This window comes from Capricornis sumatraensis, chromosome 14 (assembly GCF_032405125.1).
Source record: "Capricornis sumatraensis isolate serow.1 chromosome 14, serow.2, whole genome shotgun sequence".
NCBI lineage: Eukaryota > Metazoa > Chordata > Mammalia > Artiodactyla > Bovidae > Capricornis > Capricornis sumatraensis.
In genome coordinates, this window is record NC_091082.1 from 13,698,959 (window position 1) to 13,713,973 (window position 15,015).

The 15,015-nt window shown below is 37.8% G+C and overlaps 1 protein-coding gene across 1 annotated transcript in view; it reads left to right on the forward strand.

Annotated features, from left to right (window-relative positions):
- Positions 1-10,425: 10,425 nt before the first annotated feature.
- LOC138090702 (C4b-binding protein alpha chain-like) overlaps positions 10,426-15,015 on the forward strand; it is a 97,040-nt gene continuing 92,450 nt past the window's right edge. The window contains 3 exon segments of the mRNA XM_068986401.1: positions 10,426-10,567; positions 11,751-11,927; positions 12,981-13,080. Of these exon segments, the coding sequence (XP_068842502.1) occupies positions 10,426-10,567; positions 11,751-11,927; positions 12,981-13,080 (419 nt within the window).

Consider the following 15,015-nt stretch of genomic DNA (forward strand, 5'->3'; position numbering starts at 1 on the left):
CTTTAATTTTTGGCTGCACCACATGGGATGTGGGATTGTAGTTCCCCAACCAGGGACTGAACCCATGCCCCCAGCAGTGGAAGTGAGGCGTCTGAACTGCTGCACTGCCAGGGAAGTCCCAAAACTTAGATTCATAATCTAAACTTTCCATCAAGGAAAAAATGAGAAATGGTTATATATTTCCTGTTGGTTGATAAAACTAAACATATTTCTGACAGAGGGCCATATTTGCTCTTACTAAAATAGGTAATATTAAACAGAAAATTAAAATTGATCTCAGGTTACTTTATAAGAAACTGAATAACATCATAGACAACACATCACCAACTGCAAAGCTCTTCTTTCAATAGCAAAAGGTATAGCCTTTTATAAGAACTGAGTTGGTTAATCTATTAAAGCATAAGTTGAGATTGATGCATTTGAAAGGAGGTAAGCTACTGATATTCAGATAAATAGTTACTAAAGCTCTATTTTGAAACAAAGATAGACCATGGAATACATAGAGAAATGAATAAATAGCATCTCCGTTAGATTTGTAGTTCCCCAGTTTGTTGCATATGAGAATCACTAGGGCCATTTCAGGAATATTTCAGATCCTCGAAGCCTTACCAGATGTATTTCTTTAGGGGATAGAGCCTGAGAATCTGGATTTTTAACCACCATAAGGCATTTTGGGGGAACTACCTCACCTAAATTTGCAGTCTCTCCGTGACGGCATCTGATAATTATTCACAAGTTGATACAGTGTTTCAAAGGCTCACCTCCCTTGACCTTGATGTTCCATCTTTTGCACGCCCAGGGGATCTGCTGTAACTTCTGATGCCACTACGTCCCAGGTCAGCTTGTCCCCCCACCCAGTCCTGGCCCCGTCATGCCTTTAAGGCATTGTTCCTGAAAGGACTCCTGAATGACTCATCTGCGTGCAGCCTCCACCTTTGAATCTATTTCTCAGGGAATAGAATGTATGAACTATTCATCGGTTAACCCAACCTATGAAGTATCTCCTTTTTTGATTTACTTGTTCTTTGTCCACATTTTTATGTGCTAGTTCTATTTTTGGAATGATTTGTAAAAAAGTCTTTTCTCTTTATAGCATTGTCTTAATTTGTTATATATGTTTTATTTTATTATCTTTTCTACTGTTTAAGGTGTAAGTGGTGTAAAAATTATACTTGAGTTAAGCATTTTCCCCTTTGTTTTCACCTTTGATATTGTGTTTAAAACTTTATACCCCCAAAATATGTGGTTCTACATGGACATTGAGAATGCTCTCCAAAGACAAAAAATCCATAGATAAAAGAAAAAACAAAAAATTCATGGATAAAAACAATCTTCAAGGATTGCCTGCAATTAGATCCATAAGAAGAGGACATGTCAGAAAAGTAAATAGTGAACAAAGTGACAAAGGGACAGAGTGAGAATCAGAAGGAACAGACTGGGGATTCTAACCGTTACTTCTGAGGTTTTGCTATAAAGAAGAAAATATTAAAGATCTCATCAGCAAATGCATAAATGCCCTCACACTGAAATTACAAAGCCCTGAGAGGATCTGGCTCCAGCAAGAGGGCACATATAGTCAGAACACCTTTGCCATGGGTAATATTTGAGGATACAGATGTTTAATGATGACATTTGTATCACACTTTAAGGTCGAACAATTGATGTACCTATGTGATGGTTTTAATCAAGTCCTCACTTTTGAATCCAAATCTTTCAAGAGTGTTTGGAAACTAAGACAATATAGATGCTCCTACTCAGCATGTGGGAGACTCCGGTTCAATATCATAGTATTTCTTATCTATTCAGTTTCTATCCACCTCTGAAACATATCTGCAATTTACTTCAGAAAGTCTCCAATTCTGTCTGCCACAACTTTGTCTTACATGATTCCATCATGCCTCCATCATTATCCTTCTTGATGTGTAGTGGTCACTGCCTTTATGTTATTTATAGTTTTATGAAATAAGTGTGCATCCTTAATTACTAGCTTGCATGCTCAGTCACTTGAGTCATGTCCGACTATTTGCAACCCCACAGACTGTAGCTCACCAGGTTCCTTTGTCCATGGAGTTTTCCAGGCAAAAATACTGGAGTGTGTTGCCATTTCCTTCTCCAGGGGATCTTGCCAACCCAGGGTTCGAATCTTCATCTCCTACATTGGCAAGTGGACCTTGAACCACTGAGTCACCCAGGAAGTCCAATTACAAGCTTGGGGTTGATTTATTTCTTTTTATAATTGGGATCATGTAATATGTATTATGGGCTTCCCAGGTGGCTCAGTGGTAAAAGAATCCACCTGCCAAAGCAGGAGACACAAGAGACACAGGTTGGACTCTTGGGTCAAGAAGGTCCGCTAGAGAAAGGCATGGCAACCCACTCCAGTATTCTTGCCTGGAGAAATACATAGACAGAGGAGCCTGGCGGGCTACAGTCCATGGGGTCACAAAGAGTTGGACAAAACTGAAGCGACTTAGCACACACATTCATGCACTGTCTCAATTGCTGCTGGTGAGATGAGCTTAAAGTGGATTTTATTTATGCATTGTTTAAACTTAATTATAGGAGCTAGTTCTTCGTCTAACACTCTGAGTTAGGAATAGCAGGTTTTAATGCTTTCATTTTTCAGCAAATAAAATCCAGTCCCCAGGACAGGAAGATATCATAGAACCAGCTTTCCTAGCCTCTAGTTCTACATTTTCTTTCCCAGTGAACACTGTTCCTTTTTTGGTTAGGTCATGGGAATCATCCTTCTAATTATCCCTCATGGGTAAGGTAAGCAAAGGGAACAATGAACTATTATGACATGTTATCAATTTGAAGACTTGTTAAGGGGAAGGAGGAAATTAAATATCCACTGCCACTTTTCTCTGCAGTTAATTATTTGCAAGGACAATTAACGGTTACTTCTTATCTACACCAACCGCTCATTTTTACCTGAGCAGCCAGCCACCAATCACATTGCTGGAACTCAGAGGATTTTCAGCTGAGCACTTGCTTGAAAGGCAAGGATGCTGTGATAAATTCTGTTATAGAGAGGGCTAAGAATATCTGAGATCAAAGGTAACTCATTCTGAGAGAAAGAAATCAAGGCAACACTGTGGAGTCTGTTTCTCGTTCAGAAACCTACAGGTAAGTAATTTACTAAGCACTCAGATTACCTTAAGGAAGAGACCGATGTTTTTGTCTGAGGAGTGAAGGCTTCAGAGGATAAGGCAGAGAGAAATAATCAAGTGTCTGTTCATCAGAAATCTTTTCAGGATTCCTGTGTTTTGTGGTAGAAAGAAAACGGTTTGTGGGACTTGAAAAATATTTTAAAAATTTTGAAGACTTGATTATTTGCTTATAGATGGGGAGAAAATAATGCCTACCAATGAAATAAATTGGAAAGTAAATCAGGAGTGTAAGATGCTATTTTTACTGATTCTAAAATATGTGTGTTTGTTGGTTTTCTGCCTATGTCTCACGTCTGGGAGAAGAAGCTGAAAGTAACTCAAATTTGCTGGAAAGACAAGGGTGGTCCAGTGAGGAAGTAGGGCATAGAAGGTCTGGTTTTCAGAACCTACATTCAGCAAATGTGTTAGGTTTCTCTTTGGAGATTTCATCCACCTGTCACCAGTCTTTGAAAGCAAAGATTTGTAGATAATAAGTGGATACTGGTAACCCTCATTCAGTCTTTTAAGCATGAAATCATAGTCTTCCTCACCTCTTTTCTCTCCCTCACTTTCTGTAATTGGCATTGTTCTCTTCTGCCTTGAAATTCTCTTCTACCTTGGTTGAGCATGGCATACTTGCATTTTGGTTGTGAATTCATTCATTTCATCCACTCCTTTCCTTGGCTGCATCTGTTCTGACTTAAATTGGTAGTAAAAGGAGAGTGAAAGTAAAGCAGCTAGAATAAGCAGAAGCATTAAAAAAAAACAAAAAAAACAAAAAAACCCCCAAACTCAGAATGGATCTCAGACAAGCAGAAGAACTAAAATGGTGAAACATTTAGAAGGGTTTACCACTTTTATTCCTAAACACATAGGAATAAAATCTTCACATTGAGTTAGGCAATGGTTTCTTTGATACATAGTCAACAAAATTAAAAATTAAATTACAAATTCATCTAAATTAAAAACACTTGTGCTTCAAAAGATACTATCAAGAATAAATAGAAATCCCACAGGATGACAAGTAACTTGTATCTGGAATATATAAAGACCTCATATAACTTAGAAACAAAAAGACAATTAACCCAATCAGAAATGAGCAAATGATTTTTAATAGAGATTTCTTATAAAGAAGGTATCCATATAATAATAAGCACATAAAAATAATCAACATCATTAGACATTAGAGAAATATAAATCAAACCCACAATGAGGTACCACTTCATACATACTAAGGTGGCTAAATTAAAAAAGACAACCAATTGCAAGTGTTGAGGGATAATGCAGAAAAACTGAAGCCCTCGTTCATTGCTGCTGGGAATGTAAAATGATGCAGTCACTTTGGAAAATTATTTGGCAGTTCATCAGTATATTAAACCTAGAGTCACTGTATGATCCAGCAATTCTAGTCCTAGAAAAAAGGAAATACACCCAAGGAAAAATGAAAACAAGTGTCTATGCACAAAAATGTACATGAATGTTCATAGCAGAATTATTCCTAATAGCTCAAAAGTGGAAACAACTCAAATGTCCATTAGCTAAAGGATGGATAAACAAGAGGTGGAATAGTCATAGAGCAGAATACTATTCAGTTATAAAAAGGAATGAAGTACTAAAGTTATGATATCAATGAACCCTGAAACATTATACTAAGTGAAGGAACCAGTCACAAAACCCCACATACTATATGATCCTATTTATATGAAAAGTCTGGAATAGACAGATCCACAGAGATGGAAAGTAAGTTAGTGGTTGCCAGGGCCTGGGAGGGAGATAGACGTGGGGAGTGACTGCTAATGGGTATAGCATTTCTTTGGGAGTGATAAAACTATTCAAAAATCAGACGGTGGTAATGGTTATACAACTCTCTGAATGTACTAAGAGCCACAGATTTTATGCTTGAAGTAGGTGAAATTTGTGGTTTGTGAATTATTTCTCAGTAAAGCTTTTTATAAAATGATTACATGTGGGATGAAAGAGGGTAGAGTAAGGTTTTTATTTTATAAGATTTTTATGAACATACATGCTCCATAAAAACCAGAGATAGCTGGGCCCAGAGATCTGTGAATGATTCATGGATGATGGTCAGAGTCAGGGAGCTGATGAGTTCCTCCCAGAAAGACAGTTAAGGTGAGGGAAGAAGCAGCCCAGGATAGAGCTTCATGGGTGCCCCATGCTCTGGGTATGCGACTGGGTTTCTCTATTACCACGAGCCATAGTGAAGGCCAGACCAAGGCTTCTGGCTGAAGTCCAGCGTGCCTTCCTCTGCACCAGGGCTGAGTTAAAGACTCCTGGAATTGCAGCCACCAGTCGTTATAAGTTTGGATCATTATTGTGATGATGTTTTGTCTTCTAGGAGTTCACCTTCTAGCAAAGTCACACGCTAATTCCAGTTCTGTTCCTTTCTTCCCTAGGTTTAACAACTGCCAGCACCACGGCAGTTTCAGTGACTATGCCAAGCCCTTTACAGAAAATATTTTTATTTAATTTTCTCAACAATTTTGAGAGAATTGTGTAGTTTTTTATAGAGGAAATTTGAGCTTAGAGAGCTGAGTATCTTGCCATGGGAACACATTTCCTATGTGGTAGAACCAGGAGTAAAACCCACATGGCCTGGGCCTGATTCCAGAGCTCACGCATGGCTACTGGCCACACACTCTCCTCCTCTGTAGATAGCACTTTGGCTGTGGCCTAAATAGGTTGAGATAAAATGAGCGAAATAATTTCCCATCACTTTCCATTTGCTGTCATTGCCTAACTTGGCAGTGAGCTGCAGAGAAAGAAGAAACATTTTTTATTCCTCTCTCATTCTCTTTTTACTGGTCTTATGCCATTGCTTTCCATTAACTGGTTGATGACATTGACTCAGGTTAAAGATGGGAAAGGGGAACCTTGGAACCTACAATAAAATCACCTGGTAGTATCTTATTAAAATAAAGAGATACTGGTTCAATCCATTGGTCAGAAAGAGCTCCTGGAGAAGGAAATGGCAACCCATTCTTGACTGTGAAATCCTATCTGTCCATGGGGTCGCAAAAGAGTCGAACACAATTTAGTGACTAAACAACATCTTTAAGATAAACACAATCTGACCACACACACACACACACACACACACACGGATAGAAATGGACATGAAGCATTTTTTCCTTTTTCCTCTTTAAAGCATATTTTGTCACTGTATACTTTTGAAATTAAATTTAGAAAATATTTGTTCAGCACCTTTTCTGTGCAAGGCGGTGATAAATGAGAGAGTTTTCACCCTCTCACTTCAAAGAGTTTATGGTTTAGCTGAAAGACAGACTTTTAATGTTAGCTGTAATCCAAGTCGCAATTAGAATTATGAGCACTAAATTGTAACTGGAATATGGAAGCTGAAATTTCGGATAGGACCAATGGTTGAAATGTGTCTGGAAAATGAGTGGGATTTAATGGAGGAAAGGGTGAAAGAGCTGATGATGTAGATAGGTAAGATGTGAACTAGTAAGACAGTGGAAAAGTGTTTGAAAATTTCAGAATATATTGAAGAATACAAATATTTTTCAATTGAAGATAGTCATGAGAATATACTTTTTAACATCATTTTATGACTGTCCAATGCACTGATCACATGGCAGAGCTATTATTTATAATGAGTGCATTCAATGCATACATTTTTCTTATAAATTTAAGTATAAATACGGAGTTATTTAGAAGGCATTTTCACTTTAAAGTGTCATTACAAAAATTTAAAGCCATTTACTTTTTTTTGCCAACATTTTAGTATTTTAAGACTTTTTATTCCTTTCATTAAATGACCAGTTTACTATAACTAGCAAATTACTGGCTTACTGACAAACTACAGTTTTTTCTTTTTCCTTGGGAAGATTTTAATACTTTTGAATACTTCTGTGAGCTTGGAGTTTGGTTTTCATCATGTACAAATTGTCTTGTGACAGCTCCCTCTGCCTTAGAGGAAGGTGGTAAGGAGACAGCCCAGATGGGGACTAGACGAAGGCGGTCAGTGGTCCCACCTCTCCTGGGGCTGTCCCAGTTTTAGTACTGAAAGCCTCACATCCTAGAAGACCCCCTCAGTCTCAAGCAAACAGATGGTGACCCTGTGCCGCAGAAGTGGAGTGATGTGAATGCCTCAGAGATTTAGATTTCTATTTCTGCATGCTTGTAGAACAGGCTGACTCATTCCATACATACTCAACATTACTTGTTATAGACAAATTTGCTATTGTGTTGATTGAATTTTTGGCAGAATTGAAGTCATGAATAGAGCATGTGGAATGAGGCAGGAGGATTGGGTGAACATGCAGGAGATAAGTTTGGAGGAGTGGTGTGATTGCAAGATTTAGAAAGTTAGTGTGACTTGAGTCTTCACTCAATCAAAGAGCTAAGCTGCTGCTAAAATAGATAGCTAGTGGAAAGTTACTCTATATCACCGGCGCCTCAACCTGGTGCTCTCTGACAACCTAGATGAATGGGATGGAGTGTTCAAGAGGGTGGGGGCATATGTATACTTATGGCTGATTCATGTTGTTGTATGGCAGAAACCAACACAACATTGTAAAGCAATTATCCTCCAATTAAAAATGTAAAAAATGAGCAAAGCATGTGAATAGATATTTCACCAAGGAAGAGATACAGATGGACAATGAGCACATGAAAAGTTGTACAGCATAATTAATCACGGGGGGACACAAATCAAAACCACAGTGAGATCCCACTGCACATCCGTGAGGATGACTACCATCAGATAGACCAACAGTGACAGGTCTTGGTGAGGATGCAGAGAAATTGGAATCCCTCAAGCTGCTGGTGGGAATGTGACATGGTGTAGCCATCATGGAGAACACTTGGGCAGTTCCCTTCAGCAGTCAAACAACTTGCCACATGACCTAGCCATTCCATTCCTAGGCATCCTCTAGAAGAACTGCAAACACCTGTCCTCACAATGACTTGCACACCATGCGCACAGTAGCTCTAGCTTCAACCCCACATAGAAAAATACCCAAATGCCTATTTATGGATGAATGGATAAGCACACACTGATGCAGTTGTATAGTATCATTCAGGAATACAAAAGAAGCACCAATATAGCATGAATACACATGACAATATGGATATATCTCATAATAATTCTATGAGAGTGAGAAACCAGACAAATAAGAGTATACCTGTATGTTTCTGGTCACACAGCTTTCTAGAAAATGCAAACTATCCTTCAGTGACAGACAGCAGGCCAGAGGTTGCTAGGGAAGGGTGTGGACGGAACTGGAAGAGGCTGGAGGGCTGGATGACGAGGGAAAGACTGTGGTTGATGAAGGTGAACTGTCTTCACTGGAGCAGTGGCTTCACAGGTGCCACAAGGACTAAACCACCAGATTGCGCATTTGATCATAGGTTTATTGCATACAAAATACACCTAAACAAAATATTCAAAGGAGGGAGGAAATCATGTAGCAGCAATCTTTTCTTTTATGGATTCAGGATCTCATGACATTTTTCTCCGAGTATATTTTTGAAAGACTGGGCAAAGATTTCTTATGAACAACATCTCAGATAGTTTCATTTTTCATGTGCATATAACTCCATTTGGAATTTGTTTGAAATACTGTGAGGTAGAAATCCAGCTATTTCCCCCAATTAGGTCAACACTATTCATTGTAAAAATTCATCTTTCTACCCTTACTTGAAATGCTACCTTTATCATATAACAAACTGTGACTACATTTGGAAAAAAAGAGAGTTAAGCTGCTGCGTACAATGTGAGAGGTACCATAAGCTTCCCCGCCTAGCAAGGAGCACAGTGACAGCTTTGGGAAAAATAGAAAACTGCTTTGACTTAAGTGGGCATCTGCTGACAATTAGTATAATTAAGGGTTAATGGTAATATGAAACCATCTCAATCTATGTCAGTTTTTAGAGTAAAAAGTGACATTTTGTATTTTACTAAAAGTTAATTTCATATATCAGGCTTCCCAGGTGACTCAGTGGTAAAGAGTGATAAACAAGCAAGAGATGCAGGTTCAGTCCCTGGGTTGGGACAATCCTCTAGAGAAGGAAATGGTAACCCACTCCAGTATTCTTGCCTGGGAAATGCCACTGACAGAGGAGCCTGGCAGGCTACAGTCCGTGTGATTGCAAAGAGTTGGACGTGACTTAGTGATTAAACAACAACAATTGTATATATCACTTTAGATATAAAGACTACTTCTTAAGTAAACTAAGGTATGTGAGGTTTTATCCCCCAATTAAGGGGTAAAAATGGCCCAATAGGGCCAGCCATTAAAGAGGTCTTGGATTAATGAATGACCAGAACCAAGAAAAACACCAGGAATGCCTCTCCCCTTTCCTCCTTCCTTCCTTTCTCCCCCTCTCTTCTCTTTCCCTCTCTCTCTCTTTCCTTTCTTTTTGGTGGCAAAACCGATGCTTTGAAAAGTTTGAATTGACCCGAAGGATTACTGTTCTTATTGATAGCTGCCATAAGAAACATACATAGCTATAGATAGATATATAAGCTGGTAAATAATAGATAGATCAGTAGGTGTAACTCCTTTCCTCTGTCTCATCATTTCTCACTTTTCTTTCATTTGCTTCCACTTCTCTGATTCCTGTGCCATTTCCTTGTTCAGAGCATCTCCATTGGTTTATCTGGCCAACTGCAATAATTTTCTTAATCTCCCTGTCTCCTCTCTCTGCCTCTTTCAATCTATCTTGTTCACAGCTGTCATAGTGATCCCCAAAGCACACTTAAAAAAATCAATGGCTGTCCATTACCTATCCAAACTCCTAACCTTGGCACTGAAAACTCAATAAATCCCAGTTCTAATCAGTCCTATCTTTCACCATTTTGTCTCTACCACACATTCCTTACCTGCCAAAAAATGGAAGCACTAATTAATATTGCCCAGAAATAATCTTTATCTTATATACCTCACTGTTATGTTTTTCTATATCTTCATTTTTGACATAAAATGTCTTGCATCCAATGCTCCAATTTCATAGCAGTGTCTGCCACCTCAGATGCAGCCATGTCCATAAATCCCACTTCCATTTCTTTACCTGGAATTAGCTATCCTCCTGAGGATGCTCCTGAAACAGATATATGCTATCTTTTATTGCAAATATTTGTGCTTAATGTTTTATCTTCAGCACTCAATTGTAATCTCCTTGAAGGGGTGGTTCCCATGAGATTTTTTGTAGCCCTTTACAAGGAGAAATTCAATAACTATTTATTAAGATGAGTTCTTCCAACAGAGAGATATTGAGGAAACATCAGATCATGCATCCTCTAAGAGTTCCACATGGGGTCCTTGACACAAAAAGGAAAATGGCAGCCAGGACCTTCTCTGGGCTGTGGAAAGTCTCTCATCCAACTCTATTACAAATGACCTTGGTCGCTGGTCTGTTGGCTTCTGTTTTTGGTGAGTAATGGGAAAATGAGGTCAGATTGTCACCATACAACTGAGTTCATCAGCACATCCTATTGTAAGAGTTGTCTAAAAGATACCCATCCTTAACATTGTGAAGTGTATTTGACCACTTGAAATTTAGGGAAATTTATTATAACCCACTGCCTTCCCCCAGCACTAAAGGTTTATTATGGTCACTTTTAATACTCCTTTTTAGAGCTTTCTCTCCAGGGACCTTTCAAAAGATCTAACCACAAAGCAAATCATGATTTGGAATAAACACATATTATCTGCCACCTGACCATGAAGAGTTTTCATTGCCTGTGTGGTTCTTTAGAAAGTAGTGAATTGGGTGTAATTATGCTGGGGCTCCCATCCCTTTATTTAATTATCTCAAGGGAGGTAGAATTAAGGCTTTACTTTTTAAGGATTTAATGACTCTCTACCTTGTGATGCTTTTTGAAAAACTTTATTTTCAGATACATAGTCTATTTAAAATCATGTGTAAAATAGCTAGCTGGTGAGAAGTTGCTACATAACCCAGGGAGACAAGCCTGGCATTCTGCGATGACCTGGAAGGGTGGGATGGGGGGAAGGGACACATATATAACTACGGCTGATCGCATTGTTGTATGGCAGAAACCAACACGACATCATGAACAATTTTCCTCCAATTAAAAAACAAGTTTAAAAAAGAACTAGTAGAGGGAAAAAAAGAAAAAAAAAAAACACACAAAATCCCAAAGGTCCAAAAGGACATAAGGAAATGTCTCCTCATTTTTGACTCCTGAGCCAACTAATCTTATATATTGCTATTATTGCTAAAATATATATTATTTCTCAGGCAAGAAGATAGGATTACACGGCAAGGTATAAATGCCAGTGTTCTGAATATGTAGATTGGGGAATCTAATAGAATGATGAAATTCATGTCTGTTCATCCATTTTCTGACAGGTTAGCACATATATGGGAGAGGAAGGATGAATTTTTCTGCCTTTCTCCACTATTATTTTCATTGTTATCAAACAGCAAACATGCATTATAGATTGCTTCCTATGTTTTCACTGAACAGCAGAGTAGCAGGAGTCATGATAAACAGGAGCATGGTCTCTGCTCTAAAAGTCCTATTACTGAATGATTGAGGTGCTGTGTCCTAATCTATAACCTGATTCTCCTTGTCATTTTGGTATCCAGGAGACTGTGGTCCTCCACCTAATTTACAGTTTGCTTCTCCAAACAAGTTGAATAACAAAGACTTTAAAACTGGAGCTACACTGAAGTACACCTGCCTTCCTGGTTATAGCAGAATCAGTTCAAGTTCAGTTACTTGGAATGATAGAGGCTCATGGGACTATCGTGTTTTTTGTGCTAGTAGATATCAAAGTTTATTTTTCTCACCTGTCAGTTCAGTCGCTCAATCATGTCTGACTCTTTGCGACCCCATGGACTGCAGGACCCCAGGCTTCCCTGTCCATCACCAATGCTCGGAGCTTGCTCAAGCTCATGTCCATCCAGTCGGTGATGCCATCCAATCATCTAGTCCTCTGTCATCCCCTTCTCCTCCTGCCTTCAACCTTTCCCAGCATCAGGTCTTTTCTAATGAGTCACTTCCTCCAACAGGTGGCCAAAGTATTGGATTTTCAGCTTTAGTATCAGTCTTTCCAATGAATATTCAGGACTGATCTCCTTTAGAATGAACTGGTTGGATCTCCTTGCAGTCCAAGGGACTCTCAAGAGTCTTCTCCAACACCACAGTTCAAAAGCATCAATTCTTTGGCTCTCAGCTTTCTTTATAGTCCAAGCTGTATATCCACTGTACTTTTGTGTTTTTTTTTGGGGGGGAAGTTCTCTTAGGAACTTAATAAATTCTTTAATTCAAAGACGACTTTGATGAAAGTAGTCTTCAAAATTAACATCACCTATCATAATTGAAGCCAGTATTTGGAGCCAGTCAGTTGGGAATATACACAGATATTTTGCTAACAGTAAAAATAAAGAATCTTTTCCCTTCTTTTGTTTCTCTGTGACCAAGGACAGATATTTTTAGAACATACTTTACATAACTTGTCCATCCTTTATTATCACAATGATCTAACTGAGGCACCAAATATAAGCATATTTTTTCTTCTTTTTAAAATTTTTAAAATATTCAAAAAGTGGGATAAATGTTTACTTTTATTTTTCCTCAAAATATAAAGTTCAGTAAGTCAGGGTGATGTATGGCAAAACCCACAATACTGTAAAGTAATTAGCCTCCAATTAAAATAAATAAATTTATATTTAAAAAATTATTAAAAAAGAAGTTTTGAAAAAAATTTCTGTGTTTATGTGGAAGTAGCAGTTAAAGCTGATCAATCAGACTTTCTCCCCCAATTACTGCTGTTCAGTAATTGTAATCAGTCATTAATTTCATTTTCTTCCTAGAGAAGCAATGCAGAAACCTAGGAGACTTACCCAATGGGAAAGTGGAAGTTAAGACAGATTTTCTTTTTGGTTCAGCTGTAGAATTCAGCTGCTCAGAGGGGTAAGTATAAGGTAATCCAGAAGCAATACTTTTCCTTGCAGTTAATTTTTTATATGTAGATAATGCATTCACATATTTCAAAAATAAAATGATATAAAAAGGTATCATCCAGAATTCTTACTTCCTGTCCATCTCATTCCTCTCTGCCCTCTGACAAGCAGTGACTTTAGTTTCTGATTTATCTTCTTAGTTTTTATGTATGTAAATACAGATGAGTACTTTATCACACAGAAGACAGATGACTACCCATGTTAGTTTGAACCTTACTTTTATTTTGTTCACTTAACAGTATTGCCATGGGTTGAACATTTGTATTCTTCCCAAATTTATATGTTTAACCCTGATTTTCAGTGTGATAGTATTTGGAGATAAGGCCTTTGGAAGTTAATTAAGTCATAAGAGTGGAGCCTACATGATGGGATTAGGGCCAATATAAGATGAAACAGAGCTAGTTTCCTTTCTGTCTGTCTGCACCATGTGAGGACACAGCAAAATGACTGTCACTTACAATCCAGGAGGAGGGTTCTTGCTGGAACATGGTCATGCTGGTGTCCTGATCTCCAACTTCCAGAACTGTGAGAAATAAATTTCTGTTGTTTAAACCATTAATCTATGGTCCATTATAGCACCTTGGACTAAGATACATGTGTACTGGAGATCTTTGATATTCATGTGCAGTTTCCTCATTCTGTGCCTATATGTTTACAGCTGTATAGTTTTTCAGTGGATGAATCATAGCTTATCATAGTTTGTTTAATGGTTCTTATTGATAGAATTTGTGAGTTTCCATTCTTGTGTTATTACTTCCAATGCCCTGATGCATAATTTTCTGTACATGATATTTTGCATGCATGTGGTTATGTCTGTAGGAAAAATTCCCAGAAGTAAGATTACTGGATCACAGAGACAACACTTTAAAATATTGATAAATATTGCTAAATTTCTCTTCACAGACTTTGTACAATTTTGTAATGCAAACAAACATCTATTTTCTCACCATCTCTTCAATTGAGGATTGCCCATTTAGATGAGAAAATAAAACTTCCTTGTAGTTTTTAAAAACTTATTAATTTGAGATGTGTAGGTTGATATGCAGTCATAAGAAACAGCAAAGAGAGATTCTATACATTATTGTTCCAGTTTGTCCCAGTGGTACTGTCTTCTATGACTGTAGTACAGTATCACAATCAAGAAATTGACACTGATATAATTCATTAACCTTATTCAGATTTCATTTCTCTCTCTCTCTGTGTGAGACTTTATTGCTGAGACCATATTCCATGATATGAAATTTGTTTAGCCATTCACTTGTTGAAAACATTTGCATATAGGTTTTGTGTGTGTGTATATGTGAACTTAAGTCTTCATTTTTTTCTGGGATAGATATGTAGGTGGGTCATATAATAGTCACACATTTAATTTTTAAAGGAAATTGCCTGTTTTCCAGAGAGGTCAAACCATTTTATGTTTCCATCAGCAATGTCAGACTAATCCGTACCATCCACATCAGCATTTGATGTTGCCAAATATTTTAGCCACCTTGATAGATGTGGTGATATCTCACTGTGGTTTTAATTTGTATTTCTGTCATAGACATTGATGCTGAACTTCTTTTTATGTGCTTATTTGCCATTTGTATCCTCCTCCGTGATTGTTGTTCAGTCATTCAGTTGTGTCTGACTCTTTGCAACCCCATGGACTGCAGCACACCAGGCTTCCCTGTCCTTCAACATCTGTGGGAGTTTGCTTAAACTTATGTCCATTGAGTTGGTGATGCCATACAACCATCTGATTCTCTGTTGTTCCTTTCTATCTCTGTTCATATCTTTTGCCCATTTTCTAACTGGATTATTTAGCTTTTTATCATTGAGTTTTGAGATTTTTTAAAAAATATATTCTGTATACTAGTTCTTTGTTGGATATATGATTTGCTAA